The sequence below is a fragment of the Ostrinia furnacalis genome, unplaced genomic scaffold, assembly GCF_004193835.3.
Source record: "Ostrinia furnacalis isolate ACB-3 unplaced genomic scaffold, ASM419383v2 OfSCF0373, whole genome shotgun sequence".
In the NCBI taxonomy this organism is placed as follows: Eukaryota; Metazoa; Arthropoda; class Insecta; order Lepidoptera; family Crambidae; genus Ostrinia; species Ostrinia furnacalis.
Window position 1 is genome coordinate 6 of NW_021130612.1, and position 23,238 is coordinate 23,243.

General features: G+C 34.8%; 2 protein-coding genes across 4 annotated transcripts in view; one reads left to right on the top strand and one right to left on the bottom strand.

The window, feature by feature from the left end:
* Positions 1-6,322: 6,322 nt before the first annotated feature.
* tank (EI24 domain-containing protein tank) lies at positions 6,323-12,187 on the bottom strand. Its single transcript, XM_028316517.1, has 7 exons — positions 12,035-12,187; positions 11,784-11,938; positions 10,864-11,119; positions 9,611-9,730; positions 8,488-8,711; positions 8,085-8,156; positions 6,323-7,842 (listed from the first exon to the last, which is right to left on the bottom strand). Exons 1-7 carry the CDS (start codon positions 12,047-12,049, stop codon positions 7,740-7,742), a joined length of 945 nt encoding a protein of 314 aa, XP_028172318.1. The 5' UTR covers positions 12,050-12,187; the 3' UTR covers positions 6,323-7,739.
* A 2,422-nt stretch (positions 12,188-14,609) lies between these two features.
* The window catches only part of LOC114361456 (ATP-binding cassette sub-family G member 4), a 41,902-nt gene continuing 33,273 nt past the window's right edge, over positions 14,610-23,238 (top strand). Inside the window, exons 1-2 of one of the 3 annotated variants that reach the window (XM_028316505.1) lie at positions 14,610-14,768; positions 16,606-16,733. In XM_028316505.1, the coding sequence (XP_028172306.1) occupies positions 14,737-14,768; positions 16,606-16,733 (160 nt within the window). In that variant the 5' untranslated portion in view covers positions 14,610-14,736. Of the gene's footprint in view, positions 14,769-16,417; positions 16,734-23,238 lie in introns of those variants that run through there. The other 2 variants (XM_028316495.1, XM_028316488.1) reach the window with 2 other exon arrangements.

Below are 23,238 nucleotides of genomic sequence, written 5' to 3' on the forward strand. Positions count from 1 at the left end.
GAAAGTACTCTTAATACTGTAGATAGAAAATTTTACTGAAAGAAAACATTCCTTTATTTTTGAAAAAAAAAAGAGAACTGCATTCAAAGATTTTCGAAAATTCACTACTATACCATACAATTTTCAAATGTAACATTATCAAAATAATTTAAAATTTCATGGTTTTCCTTTCATTTGATTTATCAAGTTTGTTAGAGAGATTTCATCCTTAAATAATTATATTTAACCCTAACGATCGATGTAATAAAAATACAGTATGTAATTTTTAACAGATTTAAGTTGGTTCGGTTCCCGGGTGTGGTAAGCAAATTTTTGGAAATCTTTGAATGCAGTTCTACAGGGTGTTAGGTAAATGGGTATATGAGCCGACACTAGCCCATGTTAACATGGGCATATAAATGGTATGGTGAAGTCAGAAAATTGATATCTTCATTTTAATTATTTTAATTTTCATACAAATCGGATTTTATAAAATTTATTTTGTATGAAAATTTAAAAAATTAAAATGATGATATCAAATTTCTGACTTCACCATACCATTTATATGTCCATGTTAACATGGGCTAGTGTCGGCTCATATTATACCCATTTACCTAACGCCCTGTATTTCTTTAAAAAAATAAAGGAATGTTTTCTTTGAGAAATAAATTCTATCTACAATATTAAGAGTAGGTACTTTCCCTCCAGGTGGCATTACAAAATTCCACCCTGTATAATATAAATCGCTCTTTCAGCATCTCAAGTAGAGATGAAACGGATATCCGGTAACTATCCGGTAGGCCGGATATCCGGCCTAAATTTACTATCCGGCCGGATACCGGATAGTAGCTCACTATCCGGCCGGATACCGGATATTAAAAACAACGACGACAATTTCCTATAGTAAAATGAAATACATTAATCTTTGAGGTAAATACCAATAAAATGGCTTATAATAATAACGGCTTTTATTTAAAGTCCAAAAAGTTACAAAAAAGCCATATTAAGGCCTTTCAAAAAACTAATTTCTTTTTTTGGGCTATTCATTCTAATGACGAATACATAAATAAATAGTAAATATCTGATAGATGTCGAAATATTTCCAAATAAAATAGGTGATCTTTTTGATGGTCTGATTATAGCCTGACCAGGAACATAAAAACCCTGGCATAGAGGCGCGTCAATTGCATTTGATAGTGCAACACTGAGTACAGTCGTACCTGTGTTAAATTAATAGGCTAACTTTATGTATCAGGATTCAGGATTACGGGCTAATTTGATATTTTCATGAATTAACGAAAAAATATTATTATAGGTAACCTGGTTTAAATAAATTAAATGAAAACATCAATCGAGCTAGTAGGATTTATTTTATTATTCATCAATAATCAAATTCAGAACTTGAATATTCAACTGCAATGTTTGCTCATGAACGCTTCAAACTCGGTACTTCTTTCCAAATTCCATAAAATTCAACACTTAGAAAGTGACAAAAAATTTTAAAATAGGTAGTTGAAACAAACCACAACTAATTTTCATAGTGGACTGTACTATGCGATAAACATGTCAGTCAATTTGACAACCTTTGTCGGAAACATTATTTGATGATTGGCATGAGTAAACAAACAAATAATAAAATAAGCGGCAAATGTAAAAAGTATATTTGTTTCATTACGCCTCATAGAAGTGAAAGAGACACGTGCGATGATCAAACGAGACGCGCCGCCCGCGCGGCGATCGGTTGTAACTTGTATGGCCGCGGCCGTAGAGCGCATAGTACATTTCGCGCGGTGGAAAGGCAAATGAAGGTACCTACCTACCTTTATAATTCGGTTAGGGTTAACCGCATGTAAAACTGTAACATATTTTTTCTGTTAACATATTTAATTTTGTGATCAATGTTAACATTAACCGATTGATAAGAAAACCGAAATTATACGGTATATTTCGGTTAGGGTTAACCCATTTTCTATAGGGTTAATAACAGATATATTTATGTTATTAACCCAACCCAAACGTTCACTGCTGACGAGCGCGCGCGTGACACTCGACTGATATAATACCCGCCGGCGGGGCGCTTCGCTGTAGGTAATTATCGGATGTACCGCGCGGAGTGAGCCAGGCCTGGTATTAATGAGAAATTCATGTTACGCAGGTACCTATTTGCTAAATGCATAAATGGTAGATTTTAATTTTACTGGCAATAACATGAGTTTAAAGCTTGTAGTCCACTTAAATTTACACATAATGATGAAAAATTAAAACTATTGTATAAGGTGTACCAGAATCTCATGGCAAATGGGGAAAATAAACTTTGTTGAGTGCAATACTGGGGAAATTGGATTAAACGATCTTGATACTTTTTAATTTTTTATNAGTTTTTTGTCACTCTCTAAGGGTTGAATTTTATAGAATTGGGAAAGAAGTACTGAGTTTGAAGCGTTCATGAGCAGACATTGCAGTTTAATATTCAAGTTCTGAATTTGATTATTGATGAATAATAAAATAAATCCTACCAGCTCGATTGATGGTTTCATTTAATTTATTTATACCAGGTTACCTATAATAATATTTTTTCGTTAATTTATGAAAATATTAAATTAGCCCTTAATCCTGATACATAAAGTTAGCCTATTAATTTAACACAGGTACGACTGTACTCAGTGTTGCACTATCAAATGCAATTGAAGCGCCTCTATGCCAGGGTTTTTATGTTCCTGGTCAGGCTATAAAACATTAATTAGGATTTGATAAGTAGTAAACATCTAAAAAACTAACAGAAATATGATAAAATAAATGATATTTCCAAATCTAATAAACATTAATAATAAAATAATATTAACATTGTGATTAAAGTTAACGAAAATCTTTTTTTTTTTTTTTTCAAACCATACTTTTCCGCCGCTTTCCGCAGTGAATCTCCAGTTTTTACCTCCTCTTATGCTTTACCAAGTCAATTTCCTCCCTGGAAATCTTCCTTACCCAAACTCTCGGCATTTACAAAAAATAAACTTTAATACATTTTCTGTTTCAACCGTACCCAAAAAAAATGTTTCAACCGTCCCCAACCCCACTTTTGGTAAAATATACTTTATAGTTTCGACAATAATAATCACACATTGAGTGGCGACCACGAGCTGGAAGACGTAGCGTGGGCAGGCCTCCCACTAGGTGGACCGACGATCTGGTGAAGGTCGCGGGAAGTACCTGGATGCAAGCGGCGCAGGACCGGTCTTTGTGGAAATCCTTGGGGGAGGCCTTTGTCCAGCAGTGGACGTCTTTCGGCTGAAACGAACGAATCACACATTAAAAATAGTTACTGTCCTTTATTCTACAAGCTTCATTATAATCGCAAACGCACACTCGATACATTCAAATAAAAAGAACAGGTAGTATAATAAGCGTTAATGTCTGAAGAAAAATACTTACTTTGGGTAGTAAAAAACAAAATGGTGTTTTATACACAACGTCAACGCGTTAGGAAGTTATTAGGCACTAAATTCGTGTTCGGACCTGTCTTCCGCTTCTTTTTCCCCTAGGACCCCTCACTCCCCGCGGAACCGTTTACGAGATATTTGCTCTGTTTCAACCGTCCTTTGTTTCAACCGTACCCAGTCTCCCCTAAATAGCTACAAGAGCTGAAAGTTAAAATGAGTTTTTTTATGCTAAATAACTCCATGGCATCTTAACTTTACACACTAGATTTGCTAATACTTATTTTTTACTCCTATTTTATAACCTCCCAGGTACCTACTAACAAAATGGTAAAAGAACAAACTAGTTATAAATCAAGTGAATCAATACCTATTTATTGCTCGAGTTCACTATCGATGTTGCTTCCAAAATTTAAACAAGGAAACGATGGAGTAACTTAATTAACATATTCATGTTAAACATAATATTGTTGTTTATTAAGAAAACCATACAGATAACAAGTAAATACTTCAAATGTTTGCTATAAACTTAACGCACTTTATTTTTCGTGTCTTACTAATACCTATTATAAAGTTGAAGAGTTTGTTTGTTTGTTTGCTTGAAGGCGCTAATCTCAGGAACAAGGATATCCCACTTATCGAGGAAGGCTTTATTTAGGCTTGTTAGGGTCTTACTAGACGTTAGATATAAATTAAAGGACGGACTGTATTTCATAGGTATAATGATTAAATATATCGCTAGTTCGCGCCTACGTGGGAGGGCCGCGTCTGACACCGGTGACGGTCGTGAGGCTGAGTGGGCGTCGGGCACGTACGGAGTGTGCCGGCGCCTCGCGCGGAGCCGATGATGGCCGATCGATCTCGATGAAGCCCGAGGACTCGAGAAGCGCCAACAGGCTATTAGAACATCACCCCACAGCCAATAGGGCCGGAGCAATAAAGAAAAATGATGTAAAAACAGGAAAAATATTCACTCAATTTTCACGAGTACGAAGTCGCAGGCACAGCTAGTTCAAGCATAAAGCTTGGTAAGTAGATAGTTACATAATGTAGGTACGTTACCACGTTACTCTAATTTTAGATATTACCTCAAGTGACAAAAAAACTTTTTATGTTTCAAAATTTTGCTTAGGGTTTGTCATCTTCTCCTGAAAATGTACTTGTTATGTATGTTACAGTACTTTACTTACTTACCTATTTTAATGATTCTCGTGTTTACTCTCCAGGCTCCTGTGATCAGTGACGTGTACTTCTGCAGTGTCCAATGGCATCCTGGATCAGATGTCCAGGATGCTGGCGGCGTTGCAGACGCCCAATTCCACGATATCTCTTCAGGATGACGACCTAAGCTCTCTTGGAATGGTAAGTTACAAGACATTTGCCATTTTAAACACGGAGGTTCATTCATTACAATGAGGTCTCACAGTACGCGTGGACACACAGGGTCACACACGAAGCAATCACAGAGGTCTATTCAACGCTGTGCGTTTGATTTGCTGCTTCATTTAAGCATCGTTTGTGAATACAGGTGTGACTTAGTGGCTGTAATACGATAATTGTTGGATTTTTGTCTTTAGAAAACAGTTACTCAAACATTGTCCCATTATACCCAGTCATCATCTTCTATTAATATCCTGAGATCTTCCAGCTTTTACAAACAACATAACTTGCGTATGCAGTTTCGTTATAAGTAGTACCTTTTCTAGCTGAGTTCTTAGGGCGAAGGCGAAGTGTTCATCATCAGCTCACCCCTTAAGAGCGTTTACGCCGTTTGGCGCAAAAACAGTACTTTTTCAACTCGTTACAATCATTAACCAGTAATATTACAAATATGTTATAGGCATAAATAGTTAGGCAATTTCGTCGTCTAAATAGTTAATTGAGAAAATATTGCGATTAGTTTAGTATTTTAGAATTCTATCAAGATAAGTCCACACAGGTTTTGTAAATTTCCACTTTAGCGTCAGTTTACAAGCTGAAATTTTTATAAAAATATTGTGAAAACGATTTAACAAACATTTATATCCTATAGCATAGATCCTTGGGCAAATAGTTATCTGAGAAAATTTTTAGATTTAAGCTTTTTACAATAAGAAATCACAAATTAAAAGAACGTGAAATACCCAAAAATCAAAGTGATTTTTTCACCAATATTCTTCCTTTATTCAACACAAAAATAGCTTAATATAATAAAATAACATCTTCTTTAAAATATTTACTTTGAAACGATATATAATTCATTGTTCTTGTTTTGCTATAAACATTTGAAAACTATTAAAAAACGCCGCGCGCGAATCATTTCCAATGATGCCCCTTGAAACGCCGCGCTTCGCGTAAACGCTCTTAACACCACCTGAGTCTTGTCTACTTCGCATAGGACATGGCGAACCTGATGACGATACTAGTCATTGTCGGAACCTGCCACGGAGGCGTCCTCCAGATTATTTTTATCGTCATTGCAGAATACGGGTGTCACTGCCTTGTCCGTGTTTCTAAATAGAATAGAATTTATTTATTGCTTTTTCTGTGTACTGAGCACCACATTCGCTCCAGATATGTTCGTATCGATGGGTTACCAGTGTTCACAAATACCTGCATCATGTTGGGTTGCGGCCTCTATTTTTGGTGCCCGAGACCAAATGCAAGACATTGCAAGAAATCGAGTATTAAAATAAATAATAAAATAAATAACGTGAACCTGAACAACTTCATGTAATTACCTATTACCTACTAGTTTCTTTGTTACCGAACAAGACTCGTTTGCAATTTAAACTAGCCCAGTCATAGTTACTGTTACCCGTAGGTATAATATATTTTAAATACTGACTGTCATATGCAAGTCATCTAAGTAAAAAAAAAAATATAATAAGGTATTACGAGTAGATATAAATATAATAATAATGCAATAATAAATCAATCAGTCCCTTTAATAAATTATGTCATGTATAAAATCAATCACAATTGGCCATAACTAGATGAAAATGATTTTAATATAAAAACTATAATTACATCTTATACAAAGCAATCTTCATCTTGACTGCGGTTACAATAACGGTTATTAGAGAATATTATTTAATATTCTGTATTTAGGCACCTTCGATAATATTTTTGTTTTAAAGAAAAACACTGAAATTGCATGAATTATACAAAATTAAATAAAAAGCAATATTGATAGAGTATTTCTTATAAGTTCATTGGACTTACTTCGAGGCACTACTGTGACTTTTAGTACTAGTTCTATTAAAAGACCTGAAGGAAATATTGTTTAAGAAATATAATTAAGTAGTTTCTATAAAAGTAAAATCTACATTTGAAGCAACTAATACGCCTTTTCTCTCACATTTTAAAGTTCAGTCGAGTATTTTCTTCTAAGTGTTCAAAAAATAAAATATAGCTTCTATAAAAAGGCGCGGCACATTGCTTTATAGTCAGAGTTGTGCAGAATTATTTTTATTCTTAAGAAAATAAAAGACTAGAAACCTTCCTGTTATAACGATCAACTTTAAAGAAGTACTCATACTTCTAAGTATTTATTGTTAACAATTCTAGGATACAACTTGTATCCTAGTAAAAGATATCATACAAGTTCTGTTGCAAGATTTAAAATACATAAAAAAATATAAGGGGTCACTTGTATCTCTCAATCAATGGCATCTCAAAATGTTGCCACTTATGAAAAACATCACAAAAATTTTGTACCAAATGGAATGAACATAGTTATACAATAATAAACTACAGGCAATCTAAAATACATTTCCACGATATTTCGTCGAGTACATTTACAAAAAAATGTACTAAAACTAAAAACTAGCATAAAAGTGTGACCTCAACAATTTTGCACAACTCTTTACAAGTGTATTAAATTATTATTACTAAACCCGACTTAAGTCTCACTGCGAGAGTTCAAACAACAATCTTATTACAAACCAACATTCCATAATTTTCACACTAGCAACCCCAAAACTTAAAAAATACTGAGTGTTGCCATTGGCACTATGAGGCGTGAAAGGTTTTACATTTGTTTATGCTAACAATTCCCAAAATTTAGCAAAAATAGCCTTTACAAGTTAGCTGCAACACATTCAAACATGAAGCACCATTTATGCGTCTTGTGTCGATAAAAAAATTGGGACATACCCTCACCACAGCTCAATGTCCACCAGACACACACCAAAATTGACAGCGGTCATGTGTCACTTTTTTTTCTCATAGTTTCCCGACCTCAATAGACAACCAGTCAAGTTCAAATTTTTTTTAATTTTCTCATAGTTTTCCATGTTTTTCCTTGCCAATGCCAATGGTACACTCCGGTTATCTCCAGGGGCGTCACCGGGCCCGCTGGCCGACGGCCTCGGCGCCGTGCCGCGCGAAACGGAACATGCCGTTGGATATCGCCACCACGGGTGAGAATAGTCGGAGGGGATACTCGCTGGAAACAAAAAAAATATGATAAATACGATGACACTTCTTTTCCCGATTGCGCCAGAAGAAGGGTTATGCTTTTAGTGTAGGTCTGTATTATATGGTCGGTCTAGGTTCCAGCCTAGTTTCGTGTTATAATATCGTTAACTTTCAAAATAAACTGGACACTTTAGTTTTAGACAATAGTTTTGAGTGTGGGTAATATAATATTATATTAGATAGTAGTTTGGATGGAATAGACTATCTTACCTTCCAGTTACAGGGGTAGCCTCGTTGCCACTTAATATAAATACAGGGAAGAATATGGAGAACACACAGCCACTGAAAAAGGAAAAAGTAATATTTTATTTTATTATTTACTTAAGCTACTGAAATTAAGAAAAATTATATGATATTATTTCTATAAGCAGTGCTAAATAGAGTTCAAATTGTAATAAGTAAAGTCAGTCGATGAAGCACCTGATGTCGTGTCCTGAGTGCCCACGCAATTGCACTCAGGAGGATTTGATGAGTGCTACTGACAAGGCCACTCTTGTGGCGGAGTTTTGGGCTGACACTGTGTAGATTTGTAGTCGACACGAAAAGAAGAAGAAGTAATAAGTAAATGAACACCTGTTCAAATTATAAAATAGTAATACTAAGTCCCACTTACCTAATAATATAAGATTGTGGTATCTGCGTGAGCACAGCCAGCGGCAACCCAAAGCCCAAGAAGTACGGCCAGTTGGTCTCGATGAAGGTCAGCCGCTTGTGCAGCTCCCAACCCATGTTGAACCACTTGTACTCGAACGAGTACAGCGAGTACAGCAGGCACATGTGTACTAAGCATAGCAGCTCGCCCACGTACGTTATTGGCAACATACTGACTAGCATGCTCTGGAAAAATGTGGTAAATTTAATATTGTCAACAAAATCATACGTAAAATTTGTATTCTTATACATACTGACTGGCCACTACACTATAAATAAAACCAGTAAAATATACTACATACAAGCTTTTGAGCCCAAATCACGTTTTTGTCTTATACGCCATAGTACAGTCGACAGTATAATAGCACTATTAAACAGGGTTCGAGGATATATATCAAGGGATATATATCAAGATATATATCGGATATATATCCGATATATATCAAGCCGGTTTTGATGATATATATCAACTTTTAAAATTTGTTACTGTATTTGTACTTTTTGACATAAGATTTTTATTTTTTCAGTTGATTTTGCCGTATTTCAAAGATATTTTATGTTTTTGCTTTATTTGTCTGATTTTAAGTTTTAAAAACATTAAAAACATGTTTATATAACACATATGTAATAGTATTCATGAATAATACAATAAAATAATACTATGGCTTTCACACAAAATTGATATATATCAAAGTTGATATATATCGGATATATATCATAAATATCCGATATTTTGATATTTATAATAAATATCGGATATTTTCGAACCCTGCTATTAAAACAATATAGGTGCCACATAGTTTTTTTGTGCTGGCATCCCTAGCTACTCGTTTTTATCATTATTATTGGTTTTTAGGCCTTCATTTGCGCCAACTCGACCAGGTTTGATCTATTGTGGCAGCCCTTGTCTTTAGAGTTCACTGCATAGCCCCGTTGAGTCTATAAATTTCCAGATTCTTTGGAGCGTGACGTGATATCTGCTATCTCATCCGGGTCCATGATGTGTCGCCCGAGATGGATACTTCTTTTGCTCATAAGCGGGCCGCATACACTCATTTTTATTACAATCATTATTAATAATTTACCTGCACTAAAAATAAAGCTTGCACTAGCAAACTGAAGAGCGAGTCGGCGATTATCTTGCTGACGCTCGACATGAACTGCGGCCGCCCGCGCCGGTGGCGGTACGCTGAATCGGCAATATCCTACAAATAATTAAAATAAATATCATTGAAGTTGCTCAAATACAGAAAATATTTTAAAATACAATTTTATTCAGAGACGCAATGTAATGAATGCTACGCAAGTGTCGTCGCTTGCCTCTCTAACTGACGTAACTGACATTTTGCAAACTTTTCAGGCGATTAGACAGATCGATTCGTCTTGCGAAATTGATTAAGATGGTGTCAGTTAGAGAGGCAAGCGACGGTGTGAGAGAGAGAGCAATATCAGCATCAGCAGAGTACGCACGGCGAGTAAAGGCGCGCCATTCATAATTACGTTCGGAAATGAGTGTCTTGCAATAAGAAAAAAGAAAAGTAAGCATGGTATTGATTATATAATATAATTAAATAAATAAATAAATAATAAATAAATATCCTTGGACATTTAACACTGCGCCGCTAGCCCCAAACTAAGCAAAGCTTGTACTATGGGTACTAGACAACGGATATAAACATACTTAAAATACTTTTTTTTTTTGTAAATACATACTTAATATACATAGAAAACACCCAGACCCGTCACAGAAATCAAAATTCATCATTTCAATTTCTGCCCGGCCGGGAATCGAACCCGGGACCTCTCGGCATAGTAGTCCGTTCTGAACCACTACACCAAACGGCCGACATAAATAAATAAATACAGGGAGTTAGGTAAATGGGTATATGAGCCGACACTAGCCCATGTTATCATGGGCATATAAATGGCATGGTGAAGTCAGAAATTTGATATTATCATTTTAATTATTTTAATTTTCATACAAATCGGATTTTATAAAAAACTAGCTTTCCGCCCGCGGCTTCGCCCACGTGGAATTTTGTCTGTCACAGAAAAACTTTATCGCGCGCGTCCCTGTTTCAAAAACCGGGATAAAAACTATCCTATGTTCTTTCCCGGGACTCAAACTATCTCTATGCCAAATTTCATCAAAATCGGTTGCGAGGTTTAAGCGGGAAAGCGTGACAGACAGACAGACAGAGTTACTTTCGCATTTATAATATTAGTTGGGATATTTTGTATGAAAATTAAAAAAATTAAAATGGTAATATCAAATGTAGTTTAAAAGACAGTAAGTGAAAAATATTGAACATAGTAGTATTTTTTCTTAAATACTCACTTGGAACCACAGACTGTTCACAAGCTTGCTCAGCAAAAATAGTGGCAGCACCCAAATCATCCTAAATGTCATCAACAGGAACGGTTGCATCCATCCCCAGACGTTGTGCGCCACCCCCGGATCGTGCCCGAAGACAACCGTCACTAAGTACTTCACCGCTGGCAATAGAGCGTACTCAAACACTAATATGCTGAGCAAAAATATAAAACCGTTGAGGATGCATGATTGCAACACCCTTGTAAGTACTTTTGATTCCCTAGAAAACAAAACAAAAATGTTCTTAACTCTTATGACAGATTTGGTTAGATGATAACAATTTATAAATACAGTGCATACTCTTTATAACTACACTCAAGGGACTGATCATTTTTTTACGTTATAGTTGTTGTTGTATAGAGTGACATAGTAGAGCAGACAGAAACAAGGTAAACCAACAAAGTCAAGAAATTGTGATGTTATAAAGAGTTTTTCGTTAAATCGAGTGACGTCATGGAGAGGTTACACTGTAATTGTGGATTAATATTTTTAAATTTTAATTTAGTTATTGTATAGACAACTGTGGCATCACATTTTATGCAGTGCAGCTGTGATTTTGCATCATAATCATACAGTGATGTGCTGTACAAAGTACAATACAAATCAAAACAATGTTTTTGAATGATAAAAACAAGTTTTAAACAAGATCATAGTTCAAATATATTTAACAGTAAGATAACAGTTTTATTAATTTATAAGACATTATTTTCATACAGTTAGCTAAAAACATGACAAAATAGTGCAAATTCTGTAGATTTTAAACTCAATTATTAGATTAAAATTTTACTTGTAGGCGAGACCACTTGAATAAATAAAAAGAAATACCATGCGGTACTCAGATATTGCATAACGAGTCTACAAAGTACAATAAACAAAGAACTCACTGTTTCACTTTAGTTTGCTTCGGTTTCTTTGTGTCTGCGTCAATGTGGGGCGAGCTCCTCAAAGCCCGCTCGTTGATTTCCTTGTCTAAATACAGAAGAACAGTAACTCCTCGCAAACTGTCTATGAACCCCTTGATAAGAGACACAGAAAAATTCTGAAAACACGAAAGTTGTGTTACCAAAACAATGTTTGATCAATACATAATAACTTTCATGGGAACTTTATTAGATTAGACCTTTGAATTACTCACAGTTATGCTTTCCATTATTAAGGCTCACGGTACTAATTTCCTATTGTTTCATTATTCACGGCGTGTTAAATTAAATAGTTAAAATTACCACATCTTTTGTTGAATTTTGTGACGTGCGTCGTTCAACGTCGTTGACATATGTTTTTATCTTTTTTTATTTAGTTGGCAATCTCAAATCACAGCATTGGAATTGCAGATTTTGGACATGTCAAAAAAATGTTGCCATATAAAATTTTTAATTTCTTCTAATTACTTAGAACATTTTTTTAAGTTTTAGTACTAGCTAGCTTGTAGTCAAAACTATAAATTAAAACTCATATTTCATACTTAATTTTAAATAATTTGGAAGCAGTTATGCTGAAGATAAAGAATTTAAAAGAATTTTTTGAAACTTTTGCTCGGTGATTAGATTTTTCATTAATATTCAATTTCCACTCTTACTCAGTCAGCTCATTCCCTTTTTATAATGTAAATCATGTCACTCATGGTCATGCATGGTGTATTAATGAGAAATTCATGTTATAGCCTGACCAGGAACATGAAAACCCTCGCCATGTTGCGGAAAACTAATGGTACTAATTTCTTTTAATGGCAACAATAACTGAAAACTTCATTGACATGTTCACCTTGCATGTCAGTCTATTGTTGTCCAAGTGTAAACAAACTTTATTTTAAATGTGTGCAATTGATTTTGTGAATTAAATTGCTAAAATATTTTTATAGTCGTGAAAGAAAAGTGGTTCACAATGTGTTAATGTATTTGTCGAAGAGAAATACTAAGGGTTCGGACAATATTTTCATTGAATAATGTTTCCGACAAAGGTTGTTAAATTGACTGACACTTTCTAAGTTTTGAATTTTATGGAATTGGGAAAGAAGTACCGAGTTTGAAGCGTTCATGAGCAGACATTGCAGTTGAATATTCAAGTTCTGAATTTGATTATTGATGAATAATAAAATAAATCCTACTAGCTCGATTGATGGTTTCATTTAATTTATTTAAATCAGGTTACCTTTAATCATATTTTTTCGTTAATTTATGAAAATATCAAATTAGCCCGTAATTCTGAATCCTGATACATAAATTTAGCCTATTAATTTAACACATGTACGACTTTACTCAGTGTTGCACTATCAAATGCAATGAGGATCATTTCGATTTTTAGCTGTGAATGCAGNACAGGGAATTGCAGATTTTGGACACGTTAAAAAAATGTTGCCATATAAAAAATTTAATTTCTTCTAATTACTAAGAACAATTTCATAAGTTTTATTTTAGCTCTACAAAAACCATAAAACCATAAATTAAAACACATATTTCATACTTAATTTTAAATAATTTGGAAGCAGTTATGCTGAAGATAAAGAATTTAAAAGAATTTTTTGAAACTTTTGCTCGGTGATTAGATTTTTCATTAATATTCAATTTCCACTCTTACTCAGTCAGCTCATTCGCTTTTTATAATTAAATCATGTCACTCCATGGTCATGCATGATGTTGATGCATGGTGTATTAACACAGAATAAGTAATAGTACAGGTACAGAAGGAAAAAGGAAGGCGCGTAAATATTTTAGCTGTAAATATGTATACATTTCACGATAAAGTTGCATTCCCAATGGCATTAACATTATTAAGTATTTAAAACCCGTGTTATTATTTGCATAAATGATTATCCGCCCGAGTTGTTTCCCTCTTGGCACTCACGTACAAATACCAAACTAATATTAAAATGTGGNCTGATAGTTTAGCCGGAAAAAAATATTTTCCATCCCATTAGTACGCCGGCTGCGCTCGATTCGGATATAATGACGTCACGCGGCCTTGCGTACGTTGACTTTTAGCGGCAAAAACGGCCTATGTTTATTACTTAATATCTTCGTAAGTAATGGTCCGATTTGGATAATTCAAAAAGATATAAATATCCTTAGACATATCACACTGCGCTTCTAGTCCCAAACTAAGCGAAGCTTGTACTATGGGTACTAGACAACGGATATAAACATACTTAAATACTTTTTTTTTGTAAATACATACTTATTATACATAGATATATCTTTCTTATGTCTTAAAGATTAACGTAGATACTAGTTTTATTGAATTTTCTACAACAGTACTGATCCTCATTGACGCGCCTCTATGCCAGGGTTTTTATGTTCCTGGTCAGGCTATACGCAGGTATTTGCTAAATGCATAAATGGTAGATTTTAATTTTACTGGCAATAACAACAGTTTAAAGCTTGTAGTCCACTTATATTTACACATAATGATGAAAAATGAAAACTATTGTATTTACTAAAGCTGGGTGCCCGCAATTGTTATAATTGAATCCTTAATTATGTTGATAGAAATAATTTAATCGTAAAATCATTATAGGTTTAGGAGCTTATATTTTTTGTATGAATCAATTTCGTAATTTTATAGCTTTTCATATTTTTCTCTAGTTAAACATAGTGGACAACAGACCTAAATCAACCAGCTGATGACAGCTGTCAAACTGAGTGACAACGACAACAACTAAACTCAGTCGTCAAAATCATAGAGAAAAGTAATACATAGGACAAAATCATCAAAATGTCAAATGAATGAAGGTAGAAAGAAACAGCAACGCAGTGTTTTTTTGTTTGTATCTATTTTCATTATTTGTGTTTGTGTGATTGAATTTCTTTCAATTAATAGTGATTCCCACATGAAGTAAGCGAAATGGATAACACGTATATACTCAACAATTTGAGGTAAGCCACTTTGGAAAAGTTATAAAGTAATGAACGTAACAAGTTTTTAGTTCATGACCTCAACATTTTAGATAAAGATTGCGCTTTGTTATTGTAAAATTATGTCCTCGTTCTCATATTTACTGTTTTCGTGATAGTAAAACCTAACAAATTTCGTATTTATTGAGTTCAACTTTAATTTCTGTTTGGTTATTCTAGAAAGTTACCCCTTCCATTGTGAAGGCGTAATCAGGGATATATTGTTACATGATCGTGAACAAGCTTTAGCAACCAGTGTCCTGAGTAACAAAGCGTATATAACTGCTTTTCAGGTTAACATATTGTAACTTGAGTTCTAGCATGTTTTTCTGTAGTTTTCTGCCTTAGTCATTTGACCTCAATTAGTTTACAATTTCTCCAAGTCAACATTTACTGACTGGTGACCCCGATCTCAAATGCCTGCACTTAAAACTAAAGAGTGCTCTGGCAGTGAGTTGTTATAACTGGCACCTGTATTATGTTTATTTTATTTGTTTAACAATGTTTCAACAGCATTAAATTGTACATAAATGTGCAGGAAGATACAACTTGAATATAAGCCAAATTAAAGAAACACATTCTATTACTAAAACATTTTTAAATAAGTTAATGTGGGTAGGTAAGTGAACACTAAAACAATTCAAAACTAAGTAAGCAAATTACATGAATGATCAGCCCTTATTTACAAATCTTCCAATGAAGTTAGTTGTAGAATTGTAATGAGCAAGTGTATATTAAGCCCACAATTAAGCTATCCTTTTATTGAAAATTTAAGACAAAATACGAAAAAAGATGTTGAAGCTGATGGTTTATTATGGCCAGAAAAATACTGCTACATCTAACATCTGTGTCATACTGTCTTAATATAGATAAATTCCAATTTCATTTCCAATTGCTCATAAACATTTTGCCTACTGTTGCAATCTATAAAGAATGAAGATTAATTACTTGCTTAGAACATTATTCAGAAAATTGGTTATCTGTAGGTATAGTATATGAAACTTATCAGTATTTTATAATTAGTAGATTTTTTTTCACTTGCTCTTCTTTATTTCACTTTTAAATAAATTAGTAACATAGTTTTTTTGTTAAAAGTAGTAAGTACTACTTGGATTTGATCAAATTAAATTTAAAATAATACAATATGTCAAAAAATATAAAACTGTTCTATTTTACTTTTGAATACTTACATACTTAGCATGAATAAGCTACGTGCAAGTAGGTATTATTATCTTTAAGTTATTCATAACATTGTTATTAACATGTTGTATGACATAAACTTACATAATACATAGATGTTCTTGTAAAATTGTAAATGATAATGATGTTTGTTAAATTTCGAAATGAGACTATAAGTACCTACCATTAAAAGCAATAATTATGTGCATTGTAGACGAAATCATTGAATAATGGATTAAAATTAAATAAAAATACATATTGAATTAAAATAAGTAATAAACTTAACTATACTTAATTGGTAGCATCGCAAACAGTTCCTGTGCGCGGGCGCAAAGTTCAAAAACTTAAATCACTCGTACGTCACACGCGGACAAGCGCCCGGCGGCACGCGATAATGATCTCTATTGCGATAGTGATAAGAAAGCAAAGGGCCTGTTATTAGCCCCGCAAACCCAGAGGCCGACGTTCATGGATGCAGTCGGTGTCGGCACGTGGCGCGCGCCGCACGTATCTCGCGCCTTTGTCCTTTGTGACGTATAATGACAGTTTGATTACAATAGCCATTGTGTTTCAAAATGAAAGTGGATAAGGAACTGAGTCTCGCGGGCCCGGTGGAAACTAAGCCGATTATGTCTGACAGGAAGGGGAGCCTGAAGGTGACCATCACCCCGGCCCAGCACAAGACCCTCACGCACTTGCCGAAGAGGCCTCCAGTGGACTTGGCCTTTACAGACCTGACGTACCGCGTGCAGGAAGGCAGAAAAAGCAGTGAGTACAATATTTCGCAATTCAACAACTATGGTCATAATAGTGTACCTTGCGTAGCCCTTTCATTTTCCTTGTTTACCAGTTTTTAGTGGCAACAACAACAACAAAGGACGCCCTTTGTTTGTGTCTTCTGTATCTATTTGTTATCAGAAATAAGCACATTGTTTTCCCTTTACAACTTACTTGGTAACAACATGACACTTCATAAAATGCCTGAGTATAATCCAACGCCCAAGGGACTGGGCGTCAGCGATTTTACCCATTTTAAGATTTATTCTAAACGCACTACGTGGAAGGAATTCGTATTAACAATTTCCATTTGAGTCATACGTATTGCATACCTAAGCAACTGTGTTTCAAAAAGTAGCAGCATAACACGCGTAGGAAATATAACTGTATTTCGTAGAGCCGTATAATGTCAGACAGGTCTCGTAAAATATAAATGAGTGGTTTCTGAATACGTGATAGGATTATGAAAAAAAATTGTTATCTTAATAAATCCGTGTCTTTTAAGTGTCATAAATGTCGTACCATACCCTTCGAAACACGAAACAATTTTCATAACGACCAGCAATGTCCTTATCCAACGCAGAAATTTCCATAAACTGATTTCCTTGTCACTATCAAAATATAATTCAAATGTAGTGTCGATCTTATGAAATATTATAAAACATAATAACAACTACTTCGCTTCCAGAAAATTGTTTCATAATAGTAAAGTAATAACGGCGCCATCGCCGCAATTACATGAATCCCGATGAGATAATGGCCGCCTAACGATGTCAGGTCGTTTGGTTAATTAGAACTCATTAATCGAGTGCACGTTTGTTAATAACCTAAATTTTCCTCGTATTGGTTCATGTTATCGAGCATCAAGACGTCTTATCGCGTTATCAAAAGGATTTAATACTTATTGATGAAATTTATTAACGGATGTAGAGATTGTGTTGCAATGTGACACGAAACAAATAAAGTAACTGCGTTTACATAGGCACTTACACGTGTTTGGAAATCATGAAACTCATGACTTCGCATTGTATTTGTATGTGAAATCTCACAATATCACTTATAATTTTGAATATTTCGAAAGTCCGTCTCCAATTTCAAGAAAACATGACATACAGTGAACAATAGCATCATCATCATCATTTCACTCAGGACGTCCACTGCTGAACATAGGCCTCCCCTAATGACTTCCACACCTTACGGTTGGTAGCGGCCTTTATCTAGCGCCTTCCAGCCAGTTCCAGCTACCTTTATCAGGTCGTCGACACTAACAATAGCATACCAGACTGATATTAATTTTGCTTCAAAGTAGCACCTAACTACAACTGCTTAGATACATCTTTTAGCTTGATGCACTGTCGTTCGTACAAACAATATTTCGAAAAAGTTACCGTTCCTCCTGCAGCCAAGTATGAAAGCAAAAAATGCAGTAAGCGTGAAGATATGCATTGTTAAGTGAGTAATTAGTCACCGTAGGCCTTTATGAACCAACACAATGGTAATCTTGGCAAGCATATTAATACGTCTCTCATCACCTTTACCTGTAAACATAAGCTTATTTTTAGCTATAAATAATGAGGAAAAACAAACATTCTCGGGATAGCAAATCATTGAACCTTTATTATCCCTCATACATTTATTTATTTGATCACCAACAAGGTTATTAAAGTAATAATGTATATCAGTAGTGGACGTAGTAGTACCTATACGCAATATTTTCTTTTCAATACTCGAGGTAATAAATACACTTTTCTGATCTTAAAAGATCACAACATGTATTTTGTATCTGTAATAAACTTTAAACCTGTATGCATATAAAATAAAACACAAATAACCTGATTTGTTGGTCCAGGTTCTTAACCTGCGTCTTAACTATGAAAGAACTTGCAAACATTTGTTATATTTAATTAATGTGTCTTAACTAAATCCTGATCCGTGAGCACGTAGAATTTTGTTCAATGAGTGTGCGAGCGCGCGCGACAGCAAAATAATTACGCGCGAACGATAAGGATGGGTAGCTTGGAGTCTTTGGACAAAATTTTACGTGCTCACGGACCAGGCTTTAGAAAGAAATTACATTTATAATGTGTTTATCTGATCTCAACTCTCAAATGTTATTGTCGTCATAATTCCAATTGCTTCCGCTAAGTCTTACTTCCATCACTCGAGTGCTATCTGAAGTTCTGAACCATGAACCAACTGACCTTTGTGTATCGATTCTAGACAAAATATGTACCTAACTGGCGATAACACGGCAAACGCTAATCAAAATGCACACAAATGCAGAGACATTTAATTCAATTTACTTAAAATTTATGAAATGCATAGGTTTGGCCGGTTTCAACTTATTATCACGCATACTTATTATTGTTAACACAATCAAGTCAATTATACTTATTCTTATTCTATGTATTTTGTGGTTTATACTTAACCCTTGTAGTGACAACAAACTCAATGTCAGGTAACTACGAAAAATTTAAATAAAGCTTTCAATTTGTATGACCCATCTGGAAGTAGAACTCAGGACTTCCGAAGTCTCTTAACTACTGGGTATTCGTTTACTGATAATAAGTAGGTAATAACAGAACAGTTGTTAATATTCTGTTAAGCAACAGCTTAATAGTTTGCCTTGTACGGCCTGTTCCGGGTCAAAAACAGTTTCCTTGTTGGATCTTATTTATAGTTTTCATTTATTTAACTCGCTTCATTTCGATTTCGGACAGAAAGTCGATATCGCTAATCTTGTCCATATTATCATCAATATGAATTTTTTCATCCCCAACAAAGATATTTCGTTGATCCATATAAGAAAAGCTATGTAATCAAAGTTTTCATTCAGTCTGTTNGGTCTGTTACTGCAATAAATAAGCTTTTACCTGGGTCTAAATAATTCAAAATTAATCAAATAAAATCATTATTATTTGCGAACATGGGTTTAATTAGAATTAGTTCAGCGATTTAAGCGTGCGAAGTAAAAGTCACTTTCGAGTTTGAGAATACATATTAATTAAAGTTCCAAGCTTTTATTGAACGGTCACTTACGAACGACTCAAGTTGTGATCACCAGTAAAGGTTTAATTGAAGTTCAAATTGGTCATCAAATCCTGATTTCATTGGCTCTTGATTGGCGCTATTGGTCCAATGTTTGCAGTGGTAAAGGCGATGTTCTGGAATTTTCCATTTGTATAAGTTACCAATCATATTTTGCAGATTCATCGCATGTCCTAAACCACTAGCTGTCCTCCGAGACTACCTGTACTTCACATTTACTCACTTAACCTTGATTGAATTTGCTTACAATTTTGCCGCAAATCAATTTATTTAAACAGGAACAAATAATCCGTTGAAAACAGTTATTGGCAATGCATCAATACATTTACACAATGACGTGTTGTTTATCAACGCAGGCGATAAGCACGCGCGTTGCATCCTATTGGATAACTAATGTTCTTGGGCTTGATAGACATTTTACTTGATCGCTAATTGACATTATTATGCCCATGTTATTTTCTAGAAGCTCCTGTTATTTCTCGATAGAAGTGTTAAAGTTAATATTTGGAGCAATGAACTCGTATCTTACCATATTATTTTGAATCGTATTATGTACTTTGCCTTTTATTTGAACTTGGCGTTACAACAATAAGGCTGGGTTGCACCATCTTACTTTAACTTTGCAAACGTCAAAAATCTGTCAAATTCCATACAAAAAACACCGGTTATCGTCATAGTTACGGTCAAAGTTAGGTGGTGCAACTCAGCCTTAGTAACATAATGTATTGTAATAATAATTATGCTTGTAAATGAGAATTTGCGATTGTTTGCCCAATTTAATATAATTTAAAATAAGTGTTATGTAGCGAAGATAATAATGATTTTCAACTGTAATTCGATTCATCATTTTGATCCGGAAGTCCCATAGCCTTGATAATTTGGTATACGTAATAATTATGACGTTTCTCCTTTAGTTTTATTTAGCCAAAGGCCATCATAAACTCATAAAACTTATTTATTTTTGCAAATAGGATTTTAAAAAGCACTTTCACACGCCCCAGTATTAACCACCACTGCTTCGGGACAATAAATGGGCCAGTGCTGAGAAGAAGCAGCGCAAGAAACTCCGACATCATTTAGAAATACAAAAAAAAGACGGAAAATCGGACTGTTTTCGTATACAACCAAAATAATTATATTATTATGAATGTCTGTACGTACACTATACAAACATTATGATAACATTAAAAACTGAGTGAGTTCACTCGCAGACCTTGTACTCAACAGACTCTTTTAATTGGTATGTCAAACCAGAAACGTCAGAAACCCGTCTTGATTTAAATGTTCATCACCACCACATGAAGCAGAATCTTTTTCTGTGTCATATTTTTAAGGCCTTCAAAGGAAATATTTATTTTACTAGCTTTCCGCCCGCGGCTTCGCCCGCGTGGAATTTTGTCTGTCACAGAAAAACTTTATCGCGCGCGTCCCTGTTTCAAAAACCGGGATAAAAACTATCCTATGTTCTTTCCCGGGACTCAAACTATCTCTATGCCAAATTTCATCAAAATCGGTTGCGAGGTTTAAGCGGGAAAGCGTAACAGACAGACAGACAGACAGACAGACAGAGTTACTTTCGCATTTATAATATTAGTTGGGATTTGCTCTGTATCTATTATTTGGAAAAGTGATTGAGTTTCTTCCGCCACTCCTTCTCAGCACCAGCCCGTACGTTGTCCCGAAGTGGTGGTAGGGCAAAATACATTTGGGACGTGCACAAGTGCCTACCCTGGAGAGAGCCTAAGTAGTGAATAAATCATGGCTTATTGCCATGTCTAGTACTTCAGTGTTGAGCATGACTGAGTTTCTTCACTTCTTCTACCCGCCCATAAGTTGTCAAGGCAAGCTATATTTGGGACCGTTTGTTAGTCGTATACCTCGAAATCAAAAAATCCTTGTAGCTTTTCACCTATTCGCATTTCACCGTGATAGCGTTTTTTGTTGTAGCGTGTAGGTAATATCGGTAGTATATTTTGTTACTAGCATATATTTTTAACAGATTTTTACAACAGTAGCAAATTTTGATGTAGCATGTACACTCGACAGCAAATAAATCGCACCACCCGCGACAAGCACTTTCAAACGTATGCATCCCCACTTCACACCAATATTGGTACCATTCAAAAGCCTAGTTCTAAACTTCATTTCATTATAGGAAAGGTTTTTACCCCAAAAATGTGGCTTTAGAAGGATCCAGAGTCACTTCTTCAAAAAATTGGTAGTTACGCTTGAGCCAACTTTTATGGCTATAAAACCATTAAGTTGGGATTAATCGCTATCCATCTGTTAAAGAGGACACGTGTGATCATTATTTGGTTTTATAACCATAAAATTTGGTCTAATTGATCCCAGAGGTGAGCCCAAAGTGAGGTCTTTTTTCAAGTCACATTTATGGTATATGTTAATCATTTATTAAGAAATTAAATGTGTTTTTCTTTAAGGATATTTATTGGGCTTTCAAATAACACCAATATTGTTGGGGCACCATTATTGTGTCATAAGAAAATCTTTAAAGTTCGCGTCGCGGGTGGTGCGATTTATTTGCTGTCGAGTGTANAACAGAAACCCAACTGAAATTAAACATTTTACTCGAAATAAAATCGTATTCTTAACAAAATTACAAAATAATCAACTATTAACCAAGTATCTAAGTAGGTCTATAAAAACAATTCGATTGAAATTAACGCTCCTCTGTCCACGGGTTTGCTAGCCACTCAGATTCTTTCATCACTGGCACCCGGAGTGCAGACGAAGACGGTTCTGGAATTGTCAAGCCACTTGCATCAACTTCGTCTTCGTCGAGCCAAACAAATGAAAAATGACGACCAGACTATAATACAAACGAAGGATTCCCCGTAAAACGTAAAAGAAAAGGGTTGCCAATTTGGGAGTTTTAATTCCCTAAATTTTTGTTTAAAAAAAGAAACAATGTTACGTAATGTCTTGTAAGAAAGTCCCCCTCCCGCCCCTGTAACGCATCGTAACGTTTTACGAGACCAAATTGCGTTACGTAATACTTGAATGCTCCGCCACTCAAAATGTCTGTGGACAGCATTTGTTGCCTTACGCGGCATAATTATACAATATAACACTAATGTTCCAGTATAATAATTTATTAGTTAACTATTTCACATTCACAGTTTCTTTTCGTAATGTTTTTTTCACACTTCAATCAATCCACGCTGAAGNAAAAAATCACCTAAAAGTAACCTTTACATTAGTGTAACCTAAAAGTAACCAATGTAGTTCAAAAGTAACCTTCTGGCAACACTGTTGGCATGAGTAAACAAACAAATAATAAAATAAGCGGCAAATGTAAAAAGTATATTTGTTTCATTACGCCTCATAGAAGTGAAAGAGACACGTGCAATGATCAAACGAGACGCGCCGCCCGCGCGGCGACAGGTTGTAACTTGTATGGCCGTAGAGCGCATAGTACATTTCGCGC

Bases quoted from the DNA above. Each gene is read 5' to 3' on its own strand.
- tank (XM_028316517.1), bottom strand. The intron at 11,120-11,783 runs GTGAGTTCTTTG...TTTGTTTTCTAG, and splicing joins AAGCAAACTAAAGTGAAACA to GGAATCAAAAGTACTTACAA. The intron at 9,731-10,863 runs GTGAGTATTTAA...AATTATTTGTAG, and splicing joins TGAACAGTCTGTGGTTCCAA to GATATTGCCGATTCAGCGTA.